Source organism: Gobius niger, assembly GCF_951799975.1.
Source record: "Gobius niger genome assembly, chromosome: 24".
NCBI classification, from domain to species: Eukaryota; Metazoa; Chordata; class Actinopteri; order Gobiiformes; family Gobiidae; genus Gobius; species Gobius niger.
Window position 1 is genome coordinate 7,275,830 of NC_136875.1, and position 16,774 is coordinate 7,292,603.

General features: G+C 43.3%; 1 protein-coding gene across 4 annotated transcripts in view; it reads left to right on the top strand.

Moving 5' to 3' along the window:
• The window catches only part of kif21b (kinesin family member 21B), a 163,143-nt gene that overhangs the window by 68,567 nt on the left and 77,802 nt on the right, over window positions 1-16,774 (top strand). For all 4 annotated transcript variants that reach the window (XM_079582126.1, XM_079582128.1, XM_079582127.1 and 1 more), the window contains exons 2-8: window positions 1,628-1,850; window positions 4,180-4,362; window positions 7,503-7,652; window positions 7,822-7,956; window positions 9,159-9,335; window positions 10,390-10,505; window positions 12,745-12,940. In XM_079582126.1, the coding sequence (XP_079438252.1) occupies window positions 1,628-1,850; window positions 4,180-4,362; window positions 7,503-7,652; window positions 7,822-7,956; window positions 9,159-9,335; window positions 10,390-10,505; window positions 12,745-12,940 (1,180 nt within the window). The remainder of the gene's footprint in view (window positions 1-1,627; window positions 1,851-4,179; window positions 4,363-7,502; window positions 7,653-7,821; window positions 7,957-9,158; window positions 9,336-10,389; window positions 10,506-12,744; window positions 12,941-16,774) is intronic.

The following is a 16,774-nucleotide window of genomic DNA, read 5'->3' on the forward strand; positions in this document are numbered from 1 at the left end:
CGTTGTCAGCTAGTCTCACTGACATGGTCTTCTTGTTCTGTAGCTTGTAAGCAAAGCATGAGTCAGAGGCTTGTTCAGATTTCGTTACAATCCTTACAGGGCACTTCGACATCTGCTCAGTAAAGTCGAAGTGCTCCTAAGGTGTTGTTACGCCTAAGCTAAGGTAAGAACATATCTCAGTATGTAAAAACAGTGGCCGATATTCTTTTAACTGTACAGCAGTCACACTTTCCCATGTCATGCTTTTCCTTTCAAAGTGCTCTTTAGTCCTGCATGTTCAAGTGTAGAACAAGGGTCGCTCAACTTGTCAGGCCATGTCCTCCAAAACAACCATGGCAACAATGAAGAATAGATACAGACGGCATCTTGTCATAGAAGGGGGCGTGGCTTCGCCGAGGGGGAAAATAGAATCTTTTGGGAAACACAGTTTTTCACTCTCTTTAGCCATTTTCTGGTGGAATATGAACTTATTTGTCACATACAAATAAAGTCAAATGTAAATCGGGTCCATATGGATGTTTTCTCACAGCAGATTGTTCAGCAGAAGTGAAAAAACAGCAGTTGTAGGCCGATGCTAGCATGAAGCATCATGTTAGCATTCTCCGTTATTTATGTATTTATGGGCTGTTGAACCACTTTGCTCCTCTCCATGTCTTTGTATCTTTGTTTAGTAGAAAACTATATTCATAATTCAGCATTTGTTTTAGAATAATTAGAAAAAGATTTTTCTCCACTTTGTTTTCCCCTTAACTATATTTCAAACATGACCATATATGGGCGATTCCAGAGACGCCGTCTATGTCTATAGCCATTTTTAATTATTTCAACAAGCAAAACATTTCAAATGTTTACATATGAGTACATATACTCCAAGCAGTATCAAACCAAAGTTACATACGGCTGACTGGGCGGCATTGTCAATCACCAATCTGTATTTTCATCATGTATCCCTGGTAAAAATATTCTCTATGATCCATGCATGCTATTGTCCCACTCAAACACTTCCAACTCTATAAACCATTTGGCTCTTTACGAGTCGTGTGTCACGCTTGTACCACTCCTTGCTTCTTGTTTTTTTTCTCTATAAAGTGCTGCCAAATGCTTCTAGAAAAAGTCCACCCCGGCTGCCACTTCAAACACATCCTAGTCCCCCTCGTCTAATCCGAGCCGACTTCTTCCTCCGAAACTAATTAACTTCCATGGCCTCACCTGTCGCTTTGAGAAACCGCTGTAAAAAAAATATCCAGGATTAACCTTCGCCGCCGCAGTGAAGACGTCTCATCTTCTCTCGCAACTTTAGGTCATTACGAGACCTGCCGCTGTTCGCGTCGGCGGGAGATTAACGTTCTCCGCTCGGTTTCGCAAATCCACTCTTGTTCAGCGTGTCGTCGCGTCTCCAGGGCTGCACTTTTTCCACACTTTGAACAGGATATAGGCTCTGACAATCGATGGACTGTGGCTGATTGTGTGAATATGGCTTTATGTTGTAGCAAAGATAATCCATTGTGGAGAAAGAAAGCGTTTGTGTGGTGTAACAGGGAGGAAAAAGAAACAAAGCCGTGTCTCGAGATCTGTATCTTCAGGGGAAAAAGCGTTTTTGTGATGAATTTGCCGCCGTGTGTTCCAGGATCCGTCCGCAGATGTCCACCGAGAAGCTGGAGGGGTGTCACGTCTGCACGCTGGTGACCCCCGGGGAGCCCCAGGTGCTGCTGGGTAAAGACAAGGCCTTCACGTACGACTTCGTGTTCGACCTGGACTCTGAGCAGACGCAGGTGTACGAGAGCTGCGTGCACAGGCTCATCGAGGGCTGCTTCGACGGCTACAACGCCACGGTGTTCGCCTACGGACAGGTGAGGGACCCAGCTGGCCCATGATCTCAGATGGGGGGGAAGGCACCTCTAACTCTGTGGGCGAGAAAAAGCTTTTGAAAGAAATCTGCAAGAAGAGATGATCATTGTTTGGTAGTGATTGGATTCAGCCTCACATGTTAATCTTATGGATGTTGTCCTCTCTCTATTAGCCAACTTTAAGCACATGTTTTTGAATATTGTCTCCACTTTTGGACACAAGGGAACCCAACAACCCAGACAAAACATAAATACGCTAACTGCCATTAAACTTTCAGCTGCCCACCAATTAAAGGAATAGTGCACCGTTTTTACATACTGAGATATGTTCTTACCTTAGCTTTGACGAGTTCTTTAGGACCTGTCTGATCTTCACCAGTGCCTTCAGTCACGTAAAAACAGCGCAGACGGTGTTAGCATTTAGCCTCTCCCTCTCTCCTCTATAGCTCCAAAACAGGTCAAGATAGAAGCTACCAAGCTCTTCCACGTTTTCCCTATTTAAATATGGTTACGTGAAGTGTTCCACTACAAAGTATAATTACACAAAATGAAACAATGTGGATTTTCTAAGCGGATAAAAGGGGGGACTATATTGTAAGGCGTAATAACACCAGGAGTAATTTGGCATCCGCACAGTAAAGTGAAGATTACTGCACGGATTTCGAACTACTGTTTCACTTTGACTACTCCTGGTAGTCAAAGTGATATTTTTGACGACTAAAATTGGACTAAAACTAAATTAAAAGTTTCTCATGAGACTAAAACTGTGACTAAAATGTCCAGATATTTTAGTCGACTAAAATAATACTAAATAAAAATGAATGGGAGAGACTAAAATCATCCAAACTTCTATTGACCGTCTGAAAGAGCCTCATATGTAAATTCTCTGCCAAAGGATCAGCTCTGAGCTTTGTTCATGTGGAGCAGCTCCATGAAGCAGAGGAACAAGATTAAATATGATTATAATGAATATTATCAATGCAAAGTCGACTAAATTCGTATTAAATTTAGTCGACTAAATTTACTTGCAATTTTAGTCGACTAAAACTAGACTAAAATCAAATTACATTTTCGTCAAAAGGCTAAGACTAAATTAAAATATGTTGTCAAAATTAACACTGGTTTGAAGTGCCATCATCCACAAGCTTAATATCGAAGCTGCAGTTACACATATGACCTGAGGTGGCAGTGGTGAGCATAAAATGGACAACTTGCATCTAGCCCCTTTAAATTAAAAAACAACCATCCTGCACCATGAACTGAACTGAACTGAACCAAGTGAACCGTGAGATAGCAGAACCGTTACACCCCTACTGGCGAGTGTATATCATATCGAACTCTGCACCTCCACTGTCTGAAGTCAAGCTGTGATATCAAAATCTGTCCAGACAAAGTCACAAAAGTACTGCTAACTGCTCAGCTATCCTGCCTTTCTCATCTGTTTTGTCCTAAATGCAAATAAATTACTATGTGTAGTAATACAGACGGCATCTCGTCATAGAAGGGGGCGTGGCTTCGCCGAGGGGGAAAATAGAATCTTTAGAGAAACACAATTTTGGAATATGAACTTATTTATCACATACAAATAAAGTCAAGTGTAAATCGGGCCCATATGGATATTTTGTCACAACAGATTGTTCAGTAGAAGTGAAAAAACGGCAGTTGTAGCAAGCGCTAGCTAACCGTTAGCATTAGCCCGATGCTAACATGTAGCATCAAGTTAGCATTCTCCGTTATTCATGTATTTATGGGCTGTTGAACCACTTTGCTCCTCCCCATGTCTTTGTATCTTTATTTTGTAGAAAACTATATTTATAATTCATCATTTGTTACAGTAGTTTTTGAATAATTAGAGAAAATGTACGTTTTTTCAAAATAGTTTTCCCCCTTAACTGTTTTCAAAAATGACCATATATGGGCGATTCCAGAGATGCCGTCTGTATCTATGGTAACTATGATTAGTGTACACATGATGTTCGTAAGGCAATTATCCAATCAGAAAGCAGAATGAGCCCCCCTCTTTTTCCCCCACATTCTACAGTAAAAAACAAGAACTCTCTCCTCCACACAGCCCCCCCAGCCCCTGTCCCCAGCTGAGTCCTATCAGTGTTAGCCTACTGTAGTTAAAGCTCCGTAACTGGACTTTGGAGGTTCTTGGCTTTCAAATAAATAGTGTGTGCTGTGTTTGTGTCCTCATCTGCAGTGCAAGCCGCTCCAAGTTTGCTCCCAGTTTCCTCCCAGTTTCCTCAGGTGTTGTGGGTGGTTTCGTAGCCCACCGAGACAGTCCCAGACAAAGTATTTCTCACTCGTTTCTTCACTCCTTGCGTTTCAGACTGGTTCGGGGAAGACGTACACGATGGGCACAGGGTTTGACCTCAGCCTGAACCCCCAGGAGCAGGGCATCATCCCCCGCGCCGTGCACCAGCTGTTCCAGGGCATCCAGACCCGACAGGAGAGCGCGCAGCAGGCCGGAGTCCAGCCGCCAGAGTTCAAAGTCTCCGCACAGTTCTTAGAGGTGAGAGGGGCAATGTTTGAACACTGATGACATGACATTCTTTGATTTATCCCTAAGTTTGAGCTTCCATGTCTATTTAGAATGTGCATGTGTGTGGCGATCTCGAAAAACGTTTGTGATTGCACTTGCTATGGTCAAATTATGGCACTCTGGAGGATGGAAGATTGTCTGTACATTGAATATTTTTAAGGATAGCTTCGAGCAGAGCCAGTATTTATGACTGCTAGTCAACCAGAGGGCATGACAAGAGCGACAGAATCAAACATTGTGGCTCACTAGTTGCTCGGGAGAAGGATTTGAAAAGAAGGAAAGAAAGGAAAACTACCATCAGTGCATTTCATTTTTTCTGAATGAGGAAAATGAGAGCGAGTTCAATTCTGAAGTAAAAGATTTGCTTAATGGCCGACCAAGACTCAAGAACAATTCCGCATGTCCAAAATATGTGTTAGGTCACTTTCTGTACACAAACACGATTTCGATTATTACACTAAACGATTACAAAATTAGCATAATCGAATTTATATATTTTTTTATTTTATTATTATTATTTTTTTCAAATTTTTTTTCAATGTTTTTTTTTTTTCCTTTTTTTTTTTGCAAAGCAGACTTGCATTATTTCACGGCGCTGGGATTATTTCCCCTTCACATTTCACATGTCATGGTTCATGCTTTTGCCTGACATAAAAACAAATGGCGCTGTGTGATGATGTCATCAGGCCGCGCTGCTCAGTTTGCTTGCGCAGGTGTGAGGGCTGGCCAGCAGGGGGCAGGTGTGAAACAGAGACCTCTCCTTAATCGAGGCAAACTTGAAATCATTTGTACTTTTATGACTGTTCAGAAAACAGAAAATATTCAGCATCGTTTTTTTCAATTAATAAAGATATAAATAAATGTTGAATAATCGTGATTTCAATTATGACAAAAATAACCGTGATTATTATTTTTTCAATAATCGAGCAGCCCTAACTAATACTATCGCGACAAAATGACTACAAGTCCTTTGTCGATGTCCGGCCAAGGCATAACATCAATAGAGTCAGCAGCTGTTGAAGTTTACGGGAATTAGCTCAGTTCCCAGAAGCACAGCTAAGCTAGTCCTGAGCTAGCCCCATGTTAGCCCCAGAAGTGGGTCCAGCTACTCGGGTCATTTATCGAATTCATTCCAAATTTACACTGGAGACGTTCATGACCTTTCAGCTAAGGTGTGGACTTTGGACACTCTGGCCACAAATGTGACATCAATTGCTACATGTAATAGATTTTTAACCTATTGCAAACTCACAAATCCTGCAACAGTCCAGCTTCCAACAATGTTAAAAAGGCATATGGCGAGTATAGAGATTGGGAATTCGACACATCATGAAACAGTTCCCTGATGCTGTATGGGATAGCGCTATCTGTTGATGGTCGGCTGAACTACATGGGCAGAAATGCACAGAGGCCTTGCTTTAGCGATTATTGTATTGGTTTAGGTTTCATTTCATTTCACTGCTGTACTCATCGAAGGAGTGTACTACGATAAGAGAGAGCGCTGCTGGACAATATTAGTTTAAATCTGACACTTCTGCCATGACCTCGGATACTAGACTCTGCACACGTAAATAAAGTTGCTACTTCAACTAATTTATCCGTCTTCCTTTGAGTTATGTTGCGGATACAAATTTAGCAAATTATCGTACAACTATTTGGGTGTCCATTATGTTTCTAAACTGCTAAGCTTGCAGTTTAGAACTCTACAAATGTGTTCTGAAACATGTGAGAAGAGAATGCTTGCTGGTTTTGACTGATTTGCGGTGTACTTGTACCTCAGGGAGATAATGAGGTTGTTGCGAGGAGAGTATGTGAGGGAGTAATCTCATAATGAACATTTCCTCTGGGGTCTGGAGGCGAAAGGCTTATCTGTGGGAGTCCCTTATGTAACTCAATTACTCTGATGATCATCAACAAAGCTGGGAAGAAAAAAAAATGGACGCAGTGGTCATTCATAATTATTTTTGATGAGAGCGAAAAGAAAAACATGTCAGTGAGTTACAGGTTGCCCTCGTTGCATAGTGTGTGGCGATCACGAAAAACGTTTGTGATCACTTGATAGGACAAAAAACAAACCTTAAAGTGCATGTATGATGCATAACTGTGGCTCATGAACCTACTTTTTGGGTGACTCAGCATTGATATTTCACATTTTGTAGCATTCATTACATCAATAATAATTTAGAGAGATGAGGCTAGTCGAGGTGAGAGATGAGGCTAGTCGAGGCGAGAGATGAGGCGAGTCGAGGCGAGCGATGAGACTAGTCGAGGTGAGAGATGAGACTAGTCGAAGCGAGCGATGAGACTAGTTGAGGCAAGAGATGACGCTAGTCGAGGCGAGAGATGAGGCTTGTCGAGGCGAGAGATGAGGCGAGTCGAGGCGAGAGATGAGACTAGTCGAGGCGAGAGATGAGACTAGTCGAGGCGAGAGATGAGACTAGTCGAGGCGAGAGATGAGGCTAGTCGAGGCGAGAGATGAGGCTAGTCGAGCCGAGAGATGAGGCTAGTCGAGGCGAGCGATGAGGCTTGTCGAGGCGAGAGATGAGGCTAGTCGAGGCGAGAGATGAGACTAGTCGAGGCGAGAGATGAGGCTAGTCGAGGCGAGAGATGAGGCTAGTCGAGGCGAGAGATGAGGCTAGTCGAGGCGAGCGATGAGGCTTGTCGAGGTGAGAGATGAGGCTAGTCGAGGCGAGAGATGAGGCTTGTCGAGGCGAGAGATGAGGCTGGTCGAGGCGAGAGATGAGGCTAGTCGAGGCGAGAGATGAGGCTAGTCGAGGCGAGAGATGAGGCTAGTCGAGGCGAGAGATGAGGCTAGTCGAGGCGAGAGATGAGGCTAGTCGAGGCGAGAGATGAGGCTAGTCGAGGTGAGAGATGAGACGAGTCGAGGTGAGAGATGAGACTAGTCGAGACAAGAGACCCTCCTAGCCTCTTCGCCTCATCTTTCGACTAGGAGAGATGAGGCTAGTCAGACAAGCGATGAAACTATTCGAGACGAGAGATGAGAGGAGTGGAGAGACTTTAGAAGAGACCAGTTGAAAGACAAGTGGAAATACGGAGAATCAACGAGAGGCTCCACTCACACACGGATTTCTCTTGTTTTATCCTCGCAGTTGTACAACGAGGAGGTTCTGGATCTATTTGATGGAGGCAGAGAACCAGACAGCCGCACCAGGAAGTCTAACATCAAGATCCATGAAGACAGCAGCGGGAGTATCTACACCACCGGAGTCACGTCCAGACTGGTGCACTCAGAGGAGGAGGTGAGGACCGAGCCAGGGGCTGGACCAAGATTAAACCAAGGAGCAATGGATTTAACTCAAAGGAACTTGTATTATTAATTTGTCGGCATATTACTTTCTATGCCTATGTGTTGCATAGAAATGTGTAATATGTTGTGAGTATAATATAATTAATCTTCTCTCTCTTCAGCTGTTGCAGTGTCTAAAGTTGGGAGCTTTGTCGCGGACCACGGCCAGTACCCAGATGAACGCCCAGAGCTCACGATCCCACGCCATCTTCACCATCCACCTGTGCCAGATGAGGATATGTCCGCAAAATATACAGGTACAAACGCAAAAAATACTTGTATATGACAATTTATTAATCCATTTTAGAATTGATACTAATACTAGAAACAAAACTCTAATACTAGAAACAAGACTCTAATACTAGAGATGAGACTTTAATACTAGAAACGAGACTCTAATACTAGAAACGAGACTCTAATACTAGAGATGAGACTTTAATACTAGAAACGAGACTCTAATACTAGAGATGAGACTTTAAGACAAGAGATGAAACTCTATGACGAGAGACGAGTAGCCTGGCATCCAGACTAATCTCCGATGTTTATTAATTAATAAACAGGAGACTAGTCTGGCGACCCTGTCGTAGAAAAGCTACTGCTTGAGGCGGGACTAATGTGGGACAACCGAAGCATAGCAGCCAATAAGAACATAGCGAATGTGACGACAGAAACAGCGACAAGAAAGTTGTATTATTCGGACATTAACAATGGCGCTCCTGCCACACGGAGTTCAGTAAATGACTTCTGTCATTTATGTCAGAAAAACTTAAGAATACAAGCATACCGGAGCATTACGTGAAGTGGTTGCTTGTGTTGAAAAACTACAAAACAAAGGCGCAACAACGTGACGCCCGTTCAGGGAGCTGCTCTGATTGGTCGGTAGGCTCCATATCGCCGCCTCACTTCCTTTGAAAGCGCACAATGGAGTGTTGCCAGACCCTCTTCTGTAAAGAAGCGGAGTCTGGTTGGCGAGACTAAGAGACGAGTCTAATTCAAGAGACGAGAGTCTAATACTAGAGACAAGACTCAAGTATTAGTCTCATCTAGAGACCGGTCTCTACTACTCTAGACGAGAAAGTAGTAATCGAGACAAGAGACGAGACTAGTCGAGACAATAGAATGACAATGATTGAGATGACAGATGAGACAATTTGAGACGTGACTAGGGAATGAGACAAACGAGAGATGAGAGGAGTGAAGACATACTAGACGAGACTAAAGACGAGTGGAAGAGACGAGTGGAAGAGACGTGAGAAGTGAACAGATGCGAGACTAGAGATAAGAGGAGGGACTAGAGACTCGACAAGAAACGAGAGACTTCAGAGAGACAAGAAACTCTATTGTCTAGTTTCTACTTTAGTCTAGACTTGCTTCCTTGAGACCAGACTGTACTAGAGACTAGACGACACTAGACTTAAAAATAGTGGCATTTACATTTTTTTTTGTTTTTTTTTGCCAGAATGGAGGAGAGGACAATGTGGAAATGAACGGCGTGGACCCCTCCCTCTCTCAGCCCGAGTACGAGACGCTGATGGCCAAGTTCCATTTTGTGGACTTGGCAGGATCTGAGCGTTTAAAGAGGACGGGAGCCACAGGAGAGCGGGCCAGAGAGGGCATCTCCATCAACTGTGGACTGGTATGCATGGAGTCTCTGGTGGTTCATCAAGGAACCAGTCAGTCAGTTGTAGGATTGAGTGGTTCCTTGATGCAAAGCGCCATAAAAATATAAAGTATTTTTTGTTTTCCCTGTTAATTTTTATTGATTTATTTTTAAACAAAAACGTACAATTTCTTTTGTTTGGTCAAAATAAGAAAAAAAAAAGATAAACAAACAAACAAAAAGCAGGTGATTTAACGACAATATTTATGATTGCTATTATGATAATTGATTGATTTTGCAATACTTTTCAATATTTTGTAAAAGTCTTGGAAAATGCTGCAATCATGTTTGTGAAAATAAATAAATAATGGTAAATAATGTAGTTTGCACTTCTGGGTCAATAGTGCCTAGATTATCATCATCCACACCAACCATGGGACATGAATTGGGGAATTGACTTGACTTTTTTTTTTAAATTGGGTTTAAAATACCCAGACTTAGGAGCGGCGTTGCCAGATTTATTGAACTTTGCATCTCAAAAAAACAATGTGGAATTTTATCATAGTTTATTTTTGGGGCGACAGTGGCGCAGACGCTAGAGTGGGTCGTCTCATGATCAGAAGGTCGCCTCTTGAAGGTGCACACTATCGTTGTGTCCTTGGGCAAGACACTTCACCCACCTTGCCTCCAGTGTCTGCATACACTATTGTATGAGTGAGAGAGTGAATGGGTGACCGGGTCCTTGCTGTAAAGGTGGTGTTGAGTGAAGGTGGAAAAGCGCTATATAAGCTGAGACCATTTACCATTTTCTAAATGACTTTCAGAGACTCAGTAAGATATCCAATATCGCCTCTGAAATATCAATGTATCTAATAAATATCAACAGAACAAAGATACAACACAAGATAAAAGAAAACTTGCATTGCATTATTTTTCTTACATTATGTCAGAAATTTCAGAGATTTCTCTAAATGACTGCTTTCTTCATTTACCTGCGGTGTCTGGCCTTACACAAACTTAATTGTATAATATATAATATATTATTATATGTTACTGTATAATAATGATGCCATGTTGTGTGCTGTGCTAGCTGGCGTTAGGAAACGTGATCAGTGCTTTGGGAGACCAGATGAAGAAAGCCGCACATGTTCCTTACAGAGACTCCAAACTCACCCGATTACTGCAGGATTCGCTCGGAGGAAACAGGTTTGAACATTAACTTATTCAAAAGCTGATGTTTGTCAAATAGACATAAATTACTTTATCGGAAATTAAATCAAGTATGTGCATGCCATGGCAAGTTGCGACTCGCATATGAAAGTCAGTAATATCAAAATATATGTATATATATTTTTTAGCTTATTACAAAAACTGATTTATGAACTGCCCGACAGTGGCCTGAGATCCACTGAAATTCCTCTTCCTGATCCTCTGTATTAGTTAAAGAGTTCACTTTTCAGTCTTTCACAAGTTTAAAGCAGGAGATTTTTGCTTTTTTCAGGTATTTGGTCACAAACAGATCCTAATCGTGAGCTTACATTTTGTTGGTTAGAAAAAGCTTCTTATTAAAAGTTTCCTTTTTGGTCCATGAATACGCACATTTTGTCAATGTAAAATCAATTTGGTCACTCATACGTTTATATTATCTACACTGCTCACAAAAACTTAGGGCACACTCAAAAAACACAATGTAACTCCAAGTCAGTCACATTTCTGGGATGTCAGACTGTCCAGTTAGGAAGCCACACTTATTGTGAATCAATTTCACTTGGTGTTGTGGAAATTAAACAGACAACAGGTGGAAATGAGAGGCAATTAGCAAGATCACTCCAAAAGGGGAATGGTTTTGCAGGTGGTGACCACAGACCATTTCCCTGTCTTCATCCTTTGTACCGTATTTTTGGAACACTTTTGCATTTGTCCAGTGTTCTCACCACTAGAGGCATCATGAGGAGCATCTACAACCCACAGAAGCTGCTCAGGGAGTGATGCTCATCCAAAATGGCACGTCCATTCGTGCTGTGGCAAGAAGGTTTGCTGTGTCTCCCAGCGCAGTGTCCAGAGCATGGAGGAGATACCAGGAGACAGGCCAGTACACCAGGAGACCTGGGGGGGGCCGACCGAGGTCAACAACCCAGCAGCAGGACCGCTATCTGCTCCTTTGTGCACGGAGAAACAGGAGAAGCACTGCCCGAGCCCTACAAAATGACCTCCAGAGGGCCACAGATGTGCATGTTGGTCCTCAAACGGTCAGAAACCGACTCCATGAGGATGGTATGAGGGCCCGACGTCCACAAGTTGGGCCGGTGCTTACTGCCCAACACCGTGCAGCACGATTGGCATTTGCCCGAGAACACAGCGATTGGCAGATTGGCCAATGGTGCCCTGTGCTCTTCACGGATGAGAGCAGGTTCACCCTGAGCACATGTGACAGACGTGACAGAGTCTGGAGACGCCCTGGAGAACGTTCTGCTGCTGCAACATCATCCAGCATGACCGGTTTGGTGGTGGGTCAGTGATTGTCTGGGGAGGCATTTCATTGGAGGGCCGCACAGCCCTCCATGTGCTAGCCAGAGGTTCCCTGACTGGCATTGGGTACCAGGATGAGATCCTCAGACCTATTGTAAGACCATATGCTGGTGCTGTGGGCCCTGGGTTCCTTCTGATGCCTGATAAAGCCAGGCCACATGTGGCAAGAGTGTGTCAGCAGTTCCTGCATGATGAAGGTATTGATGTTCTGGACTGGCCTGCCCGTTCCCCAGACTTAAATCTAATAGAGCACATCTGGGACATCATGTCTCGGTCCATCCATCAACGCCACGTCGCACCACAGACTGTCCAGGAGCTGACTGATGCTCTGATCCAGGTCTGGGAGGAGATCCCTCAGGAAGACATCCGTGGTCTCATCAGGAGCATGCCCAGGCGTTGTAGGGAGTGCATTCAGGCACGTGGAGGCCACACACACGACTGAGGATGATACAGACTCGTTTGGAGGAATTTCTACAGAATTTGGATCAACCAGAGACCTGATTTGTCACTTTGATTTTGACTATAATTTTGGATCCAGACCTCCAGGGGCTGAGAATTTGATTTCCATTCATCATTCTTATGTTATTTTGTTCTCAACACATTGCCCTACACTATGAATAAAGATTTTCTTCCGAAAAATTGAATTGATTTACATTTCGGATGTGTTTTTTGAGTGTGCCCTAAGTTTTTGTGAGCAGTGTATTTAAACATATTTAAACAAATTGCACTGTTGAATGAACTTTCTCCCACATGAACAAAGCACAAACATTTGTTCAAAGCTATTATGTTTCCAGAATCATGTAGTCTAGAACTTAGTGAAGTTAGATGGAGTGAGTGCAGAAGATGCAGGGTAAATATTTAGATGGATATGTGTGGTTTAAGAAAAGGCTCTTATTCAAACGATCTTTCTCTTCAGCCGCACACTGATGATTGCCTGTGTGAGCCCGTCCGACCGGGACTTCATGGAGACGCTCAACACGCTCAAATACGCCAACAGAGCGCGAAACATCAAGAACAAAGTGGTGGTGAACCAGGACAAGACGAGCCAGCAGATCAGCGCACTGCGGGCCGAGATCGCGCGCCTGCAGATGGAAATCCTCGACTACAAAGCGGTGAGACGGAGGAATAAGAAAGCAGCCCCAGATCTATCTTATTTGGATTACCTGTAAGCTGTTTTAAAATATCTGTTCAGACATTTTAACAGCTCCTTTAGACAGGGCAATAGGACCAAAAAATCTGCCAATTTTGAAATGCCTTTATTGAAATGTAGTGGAGTAGAAAGTGTTATATTAAATGTTCTTCTGCTTTTTTTCTGCATTTTGCGCTTAGTTGGAGTGCACTTTGTAATCTTGCCACTCCAGACTTAGCACATTTAAGTGGGTGGAGACACACATTTTCCTCCAACCAGATCGACTCCGCAGCCTAGGGACAGGTTGTGGGGGAGTGGGGGGTGAACATGGGCATTTGTTTTGTTTAGTGTTCACGCCAAGCGGGACGATCCGTGCCTCAGCGGACGCTGTAGCTCTTTCTCTCTCGAGACATGAACATTGTTCAGTTCACGATGGGATGAATAAAGTTTTTAGTTTGACCTGTGAGAGCCCAAGGCAGTGCGATGTAAGCGAGGAAATGAATGTCAGCGGTGCTCCATCAGAGCAGCCACCTCCTCTCATGACGCCCTCTCACGAGTGGCGAAGGCACAAAGCAAATAATTTGCCAAGAGCCTGCGCCCCTCCATGCGCCAGCACGAGATCTGGCCCCCATAGTCCCTCTAGCCTGTCCTGGGTTGTCTCGGGGACATGCCCCAAACACCTCCCCTAGGGGGCGACAAGGAGGCATCAGAGACAGATGTCCGAGCTACCTCAGCCGGCGGAGGAAACGCATTTCGGCCACCTGTGTACGCCATCTTCATATCGCCTTGACTATGCCCCGTCCCATCAGACCTCGGAAGCTAAGCAGGGTAAGTTAGCCTGGTTGGTATTTGGATGGGAAACCGTTTGGGATCACCAGGAAGCCTGGGTAAATGTAGTGTATGAGTGAGCGGGCTGAAGGCGCAGATGGGCAACCTCGCATCCGTCAGTCTACCCCAGGGCAGCTGTGTCTTCAGAGGCAGCTTTACCACTCCCCAATATGGAGTGAATGAATAATGCAGTGCAAAGCGTCTTTGAGTTTCCAGAAAAGCGCTATATAAAACCAATGAATTATTAATATGATCATTATTTATCTTGTCGGTCATTGCCCAGATCTCATGACCGTAGGCGAGGGTAGCAACGTAGATCGACCGGTAAATCAAGACCTTTGTCCCCCGACACAGATCTCTCTTCACCACAACAGTTCGACCACATCACTGCACCGATCCGTCTGTCGATCTCACACCCCAGCCGTCCCTCACTCGTGAACACGGCCCTGACATACTTGACCTCCTCCACTTGAAACCGCCCCAGAGCAGCTAAGGTCCTGATTTGATGAAGCCAACACAACAACATCATCTACAAACAGCAGAGATGAGATCCTGTGATTTCCAAACTGGACAATCCTGCTAAAAATTCTTTACAAAAAAGTATTGAACAGAACCGGTGACAAAGGGCAGCCCTGCGGGAGACCAACATGAGAAAGTATTATATTTATCCTTCAAATATAGTTTACTAAAAGTAGTAAGTTCTTAACAAATAGACAACACAAGTAAAGTACAGGCCCTCAACAACCTAAGTACAGTACCTAAGTAAATTTACTTACTTACTGACCACCTCTGCAGTGCAGTAGTTGTGCCACCCGTGAACGATGCTCTTGGGCAAGTTCAGATGAGGAAACAAGATGGATGGTGCAGAGAATAGCAACTAAACACAAGAAGGAAAGCCATTTTAATGAACGGGGAAGCAGTCCAGGATGCAGCCCATACATTAACTTCATTACAGCAGGGACACGCTCCCCCTTTACGCCTTTAAAGGACCTGTCTGAGGGAAGATTAATCCATGCAGCCTCAGCGCTATGCTAGCATTATGTTAGCATTATGCGGCCAGCTATGGGTAAATTGATTGCCATAGGCTCAGTATGAAAGGCTGCATCGGGCCTATGGGCTAATTCAAGGAGCTGAGGAGGCACAAACATTATGGAGATAAGCTAGAAAGTGGTTTCGGGCAGTAATTGACTTGATGGTTACCGTTTGATATGGATGGAGGATATAGCTTAGCTTGCAATATGAGTTCTGTTTTAGACACAGTAGTGGTTCCCAACCTTTTTGTTTCCCCTGAAGCCCCGCCCCCTGCCCATACTGGCAACTGGCCAGGGCCTCCACACATACATCAGGACATAGAAAATAAACCAAGAAGCATTTAACCTCTTAACTCCCGCCTGAACCGAGAGGATCTTTTTCCTTAAGTCATCAGATTTTTTTTCCATCATTTTTTTCTTGGGTATTCAACTTATTTTTGCAACTTTTTTGTCATTTTTTTTGTCATATTTTTGTCATTTTTTCATAAAAGTTTTTAAATCACATTTTTGTCACATTTTTATCATTTTTTTGTCATTTTTTGTCACATTTCTGTCCATTTCTTGTGACATTTCTGTGACATTTTTGCCATTTTTTCATCCATTTTTCGTCACTTTTTTGTCAATGTTTTCTCACTTTTTTGTCACATTTCCATCATTGTTTTTGTCTCAGTTTTGTTGCTATTTTCACAGCTTTTTTTTCAGAAGCCTTTGGACTGGGGTAAAGCCAAACTGGAGAAAATGTGCTCGGTTCAGGTGGGAGTTAAGGGGTTGAAAACAACAAATAAACAGATAGTGGAGTGGTTCGTGGACATGCTGGCCTTTCTCGGTCAGACAGAATTTGTACGCTTTATTTCGCGCAAATGATGATGTATCCTCAGAGGTCTCCGCACCACTGGTTGGGGGAAACACTGCTCAAATCTATGCTTTTGGAAATTGTACAAATCTGCAATACTATTCAGTGTCTTAGGCAAGGCAAGGCAAGTTTATTTGTAGAGCACAATTCATACACAAGGCAATTCAAAGTGCTTCACAGTTGCATAAATATAAGAAAACAAATACAATACAATTAATCAATTACAGTAAGAGGCAAGAGTGTAGATAAAATACATTCAGTTATATGCATTTTTAAGTCTTGTTTAGATTCACTCTGTCTTGAGCACTATTTTTAAGTCTTGTTTGGACTCGCTCTGTCTTGAGCACTATTTCACTCTGTCTTGACACTACTTTTAAGTCTTGTTTTGACTCGCTCTGTCTTGAGCACTATTTCGCTCTGTCTTGACACTATTTTTAAGTCTTGTTTTTACTCGCTCTGTCTTGACACTATTTCACTCTGTCTTGAGCACTATTTTTAAGTCTTGTTTTTACTCGCTCTGTCTTGAGCACTATTTTTAAGTCTTGTTTGGACTCGCTCTGTCTTGAGCACTATTTCACTCTGTCTTGACACTACTTTTAAGTCTTGTTTTTACTCGCTCTGTCTTGACACTATTTCACTCTGTCTTGAGCACTATTTCACTCTTTCTTGAGCACTATTTTTAAGTCTTGTTTGGACTCGCTCTGTCTTGAGCACTATTTTTAAGTCTTGTTTGGACTCGCTCTGTCTTGAGCACTATTTCACTCTGTCTTGAGCACTATTTTTAAATTTTGTTTTTACTCGCTCTGTCTTGAGCACTATTTCGCCCTGTCTTGAGCACTATTTTTTCTTGCTCATTCACACTAAGCTACCTAACCTCTGTTTTGTCGCTCCTTCTCCTCTTACTGGAGTGTTTTACTAGAGTTTGAATACCTTCAGGCAGGGCTGTTTATGATGGCAACAGTAAGTCCAGCTGTAGCCTGCCCTGTGTGTACGCAGCAGTGTGGCGATAGTGTAGGATTGCAGGGTAAGGCTTGTGCGCTGACTCTGGTAAATGGACACTTTGTTTGTTGCTTAAACAACAGGATTTCAGCCGCATTAATCATGC